Source organism: Nomascus leucogenys, chromosome 12, assembly GCF_006542625.1.
Source record: "Nomascus leucogenys isolate Asia chromosome 12, Asia_NLE_v1, whole genome shotgun sequence".
NCBI classification, from domain to species: Eukaryota; Metazoa; Chordata; class Mammalia; order Primates; family Hylobatidae; genus Nomascus; species Nomascus leucogenys.
The window spans coordinates 41,711,694-41,717,015 of record NC_044392.1 but is presented as its reverse complement, the minus strand read 5'-3'; the positions used below and the strand labels follow the sequence as shown (position 1 = coordinate 41,717,015).

The following is a 5,322-nucleotide window of genomic DNA, read 5'->3' as shown; positions in this document are numbered from 1 at the left end:
ATCATTCAGCTCCCACTTATAAGTAAGAATATGCAGTGTTTGGTTTTCTGTTCCTGTGTTAGTTTGCTGAGGATAATGGCTTCCAGTTCCATCCATGTCCCACAAAGGAATGATCTCATTGCTTTTTATGGCTGTGTCATATTCCATAGTGTATATGTACCACATTTTGTTTATCACTGATGGGCATTTAGGTTGATTCCATGTCTTTGCTATTGTGAATATGCTGCAATAAGCATACGGTGCATGTATCTTTATAAAATAATGACTTGTATTCCTTTAGGTATATACAATCCAATGGGATTGCTGGGTCTGCTGAACTTTTCACTGGACAGTAGACAAAATGGAAAGAAAAATCCCTCTCTTCATAAGACATTTCTGGTAGTTCCAACTCAAGCTTATGTTCCCCCCACTGACTTCTTTTGCACTTGTTTTTACTGCACAATTAGCTTTTTAGTATGTATTATCTGATTGTCTTTGATGAGCAATTTAGTACTTTATTATATGTCCTGAGAATAATTACATCAGAGTCTAAATCCCCCCCAAGGATGTTGTAAATTCCTTGAAGTCAGGGAAATTTCTTAAGCTTATTACTCAGCCCACCATCAGTGTCAATAGATTGTTCTCCAGGAACATGGCCCCTCCAACACACTCAAATACACATGCCATCACACATATGCACATTACAAGAGCAGTGCTCTATAAAGAACAAGCCTTATTTGTCCCATTTCACAAAAATAGTAGTTAGACATAGCCAAGATCATACTGACACAGCCATTCTTTATTTAAAAGCATAGTCAAGTAAAAATACACTTCAAAGAGATACTACCCAATACTCAACACAGTCCTCAAACTTGTGCATTTAAAAAGAATTACAAATACACATTGCCACATGGTCCAACAGACTCACATTCACTCCTAGAAATGTACCTTCGCAGTCTTACCAATGCATTCTACTTATTAATTTCCCGTTCATTTGTTTATTTAACATTTTGAGCCCTATGGGTCAGGCTCCATATTAGATGTGTGGAATTCAAAAACGGAACAATGCATTCTTGCCTCCTGTGCAAACAAGTATCCTCAATCCAATGAAATTACTATACTGGGAAGACATATTTATACAAGGTGAAATGGGAGAAAAAAAAAAAAAAGCCTAAATCTTCTTGAGGGTTAGGTAACTCTGTACAGAGGAAAGAATAAAAGAAGGTCAGTATCATGTATGTGGGCAGACAAGGAGGTGGTTAGTTGCAGAAGTCCTGTTAATTGCAGAAGTCTGAGCCAGGAAACCATCAGAGAGGGTTTTTCCTTACAGTTTGAGGCCCCTTGGGCCCAAGACAAACCATCATATGGCACCCTTGACATATGGCACCCTTGACATATGGCACCCTTGACAAAGCTTAAGGCAGGGACCCTGGGCCCTTTCCACTCTGGGTCTGCTGGAAGGGAAGGGCAGAGCTTCCTAAAAAGAGAGCCAACTGGCCTCTCCACACGGAGGCCCTAATGGTTTGATGGATGCACTGCTAGCCCTGCAGAAACCCACAAGAGGGAGAGAATCACTGTTAGGGGACTCAGGGAAGAGGAAGATCTCGGTCTCCCAAAAAAATTTTCTCCTTCTGGAGAATATGGGCTTCGAGCTGGATATCAAGGAGGCAAAGACGGGGCACATAGGAGTGTAGGGAATGAAGTGGAACGTTCCCTTATGAGTAGGGGAAGCAGAGAAAGGAGAACAAGGCAAAGGGACTAAGAAAAGATTAACTTACAAGAACAAGTGCTAGAGTCTTGTCTCCAGAGGTAGTGCAACCAGAAATCCTGAAGAGCAGTTGGATTGAAAAGAGAAGTGGGAGGTCAGGGGGTGGGGGGGAGAGGTGACTGGAGGCTGAGAGGCCATGGCTAGGAAAGAAAGAAAGGAATAAACTGGGGAGGGCCAGTAACATTGCTAGGAATTTATGTAGGAAATGAGAGTGCAAACAAGAAGGGCTTAATTAGGGCTGTGATTGTCTGGAAGGAGAAAAAGGGGAGATTTGGCAGCTCCTGGAACCTGGGGAAAGTAATTGTCTGGGTAAATGGTAAGTGTATTTCCCACAGGGTCAGAGCAGGCTTTGATCTTTAGGAGAAGACAAATTGCTTTCCATCTTGCTGAAGCCAAATTAAATGGTCAAACGTGTGTCATAGGTAGGTGCAAAGGGAAGGAAATATAATACATCCTCATGGCCAAGTGCCCTGGGCTTGGATCACTGTGTCCTTGGCCAAGTTAACCAACTTCTTTAAGCTTCCAATGATTCATGTACAAAAAAAGATACAAAAATACCTTTCACATGTGGTTCTTCCAGAAAGCGCTTGGCACAGGGCCTGGTACATGAACAAATTCAATAAGGGTTAACTATATTCATAATTACAGTTAGTCTGCATTGCTAGAAGCACATTATTCAAATGAGGATATGGACTGGTCAGATGACAGTGGAAACGGTGTTCAGATCTAGGGGCCCCCACCTAGTAAGAACAACACTAATCAACTCTAGCCTGCCCAGGGGACAGTGACCCAGAGAACTAAAAAACCTTGAAAAATGAAGAAATATGAAATACTAATAAAAATTAAGAAAACCCACAAGCGTTTAACCCAGATAATATTTGGGGACATGAGGGGGTTATGTGAATAGAAAACAATGTTCCATTTAACTTTAGGAAATGGAGGTGTTATTAAAGATTTTGGAGGCATTAGTCATCATCCTTTGGTCAAGTTTATTAACCTCTCCAGTGTCTCTGTTTTTTCATCCATAAAATGGGATTCATTAGATCACCTATCTTATAAGATTACTGTGGCAATTAAATGAGTCAGTATGTGTTAAGTGCTTAGAAGACTAGCACATAATAAATCCTCAATAAGTCCTGAGGAGCAACTGGATTGACAGGAGAAGTGGGGGTTGACTGTTGGTGCTGGTTATTATTATTACTATAATTATTACCCTGAGTAAGTTTTTAACGGTTCCAGCAATGAAAAAATGAGAACAGCCTCCTGTGCAGCAGTAATTCCCTCTTACTGGAACAGTTCAAAAAGTCGCTGATAACGACCAGTCAGTCATTAGAGAGGAGACTCCTCGTCCTGGGAGAAAGCCGATTTGTCATCTCTTAAACCCCAGGGCATCTAGGGTGAAGGAAGTAGAACTAGGCCGGCCCGCGGGGAGGCAGGGGCAGGCGCCAGTGACGCAATGACTGCAACATGCCGCCAGAGTGCAGCAGAGCCCGACCCCGGGTTGTTCCATCCGCAGCAAACAATTCCTAACTCGCTCCAGGTCTGCCTTCTTAGCTGAGTGGGTTGAACCCCGCGGAAGTAACCCAGCCCATTATGATGATCCAGCCAATCACCGCGTGACCTGCTCGGACGGGGCGGGATCGCGGCGCTTCCCTCGGTCGCTCAGAGCTGGGTTCCGCGTTCCAGCACCGCCCCAGGCTCTGGGCCAATCCCCGCGGCGGGGCAGAGCGTCCCCGAGGGCGGTGCCCCGCAAACCACGTGGCCCGGAAGGCGCCGAGGCCAAGTAAGTGGTGGGTTACTTGGCCCGGAGCGGGCGAGGGGACGCGTGGGCGGAGTGGGGCTGGCCAGCCTGGTCCCCCATGACCCGCTGTCCTGTGCCCTCTCCCAGCGATGGGCGTGCAGCCCCCCAACTTCTCCTGGGTGCTTCCGGGCCGGCTGGCGGGGCTGGCGCTGCCGCGGCTCCCCGCCCACTACCAGTTCCTGTTGGACCTGGGCGTGCGGCACCTGGTGTCCCTGACGGAGCGCGGGCCCCCTCACAGCGACAGCTGCCCCAGCCTCACCCTGCACCGCCTGCGCATCCCCGACTTTTGCCCGCCGGCCCCCGACCAGATCGACCGCTTCGTGCAGATCGTGGACGAGGCCAACGCACGGGGAGAGGTCAGCGGGCGGGGTCAGCGCAGGGAGGGAGGGGCCTGGAAGGTCAGCGGGGGACACAGGCGGAGCTGGGGAGACCGGGCCTGGAATAACTTAACTGGGCTCGGGGAGGCAAACAGTAGGGCCGGGAGACGGGGAAGCCATTGCGGGGGAGGGAAGCGCTAAACGGAAGGAACTAAAGAGAGGGCGAAGCAGTGCGAACGGGGCTTGAGGAGAGGCAGTGAAAACCAGCTAATACTGTGAGTTGAGAAGGAGCAGGGTATGGACAAACACCTGGGAGAGGTGGGGGTTGAGGTCAGGTGGAGGCTGTTTACCATTTTCTAGAGTAAAGCTGTCCAAATATAATGGAACCTAAGTGGCTCCATGCAATGTTAGTTTTTCTAGCAACCGCATTCTTAAAAAGCGGGGAAGCAGATAAAATTAACTTTGGTGATCTTAATGAGATATTTTCATTCTTTTTTCTACTACCTCTTCATACTCTGTTGCGTTTTTCACACTACATCTCAATTTGGGCTAGCCACATTTCAAGTACACAGTAGCCACAGTAGCCGTGGCTACTGGCTTCTGTATTGAACACCGCAGGTGGAGGGCTGTGCGGAGGTGGACAGTTCTTGAACCAGCCACTGCAGAGGCCTCCTAGCCAGCTAGTGCAGGGACAGCCCTCCCTGACTTTGCTGCAGAGCCCTGGACCTGGCACAGAAGAAGGAGCTGTGGGGAGAACCAAGTGAGGGGCAGGAAACAGTTGTGGGTGGGGGAGTTGAGTGGCACCCATCGAGCCCCCTCTTCGTAGGCTGTGGGAGTGCACTGTGCTCTGGGCTTTGGCCGCACTGGCACCATGCTGGCCTGTTACCTGGTGAAGGAGCGGGGCTTGGCTGCAGGAGATGCCATTGCTGAAATCCGACGACTACGACCCGGCTCCATCGAGACCTATGAGCAGGAGAAAGCAGTCTTCCAGTTCTACCAGCGAACGAAATAAGGGGCCTCAGTACCCTTCTACCAGGCCCTTACTCCCCTGCCCCATGTTGTCGTTGGGGCTAGAGATGAAGGGAAGTGGACTAAAGTATTAAACCCTCTAGCTCCCATTGGCTCAAGACACTGAAGTAGTCCACCCCTGCAGGCAGGTCCTGATTGAAGGGGAGGCTTGTACTGCTTTGTTGAATAAATGAGTTGTACGAACCAGGGCACGTTACATGGTACTTTATAAAGCATTCCCACACATCAACTTATTTCAGCCTCACTGTAGCCCTGTGATACAGGAAACACAGATGGGCCATCTCTGTTCTTTGGATGAGGTGGGCAAAGCTCAGAGAGGCCCATCTTCACACTTGTAGAAAGTGGAAGGATGGGCCAGAACAGCAACACACGTCTTCAATCCGTTGAAGATGCTGAAATGCTATGTATCTGCTCCCTGACAATATTTG

General features: G+C 48.3%; 1 protein-coding gene across 1 annotated transcript; it reads left to right on the top strand.

The window, feature by feature from the left end:
* The first annotated feature begins 3,447 nt into the window (after nucleotides 1-3,447).
* DUSP23 (dual specificity phosphatase 23) lies at nucleotides 3,448-5,082 on the top strand. Its single transcript, XM_003258686.4, has 3 exons — nucleotides 3,448-3,530; nucleotides 3,636-3,904; nucleotides 4,692-5,082. Exons 2-3 carry the CDS (start codon nucleotides 3,638-3,640, stop codon nucleotides 4,875-4,877), a joined length of 453 nt encoding a protein of 150 aa, XP_003258734.1. The 5' UTR covers nucleotides 3,448-3,530; nucleotides 3,636-3,637; the 3' UTR covers nucleotides 4,878-5,082.
* The last annotated feature ends 240 nt before the right edge of the window (nucleotides 5,083-5,322 follow it).

Coding starts and splice junctions, on each gene's coding strand:
- DUSP23 (XM_003258686.4), top strand. CDS start 3,638: ATGGGCGTGCAGCCCCCCAACTTCTCCTGGGTGCTTCCGGGCCGGCTG. Junction 3,905..4,691: donor AGGCCAACGCACGGGGAGAG/GTCAGCGGGCGG, acceptor CCCTCTTCGTAG/GCTGTGGGAGTGCACTGTGC.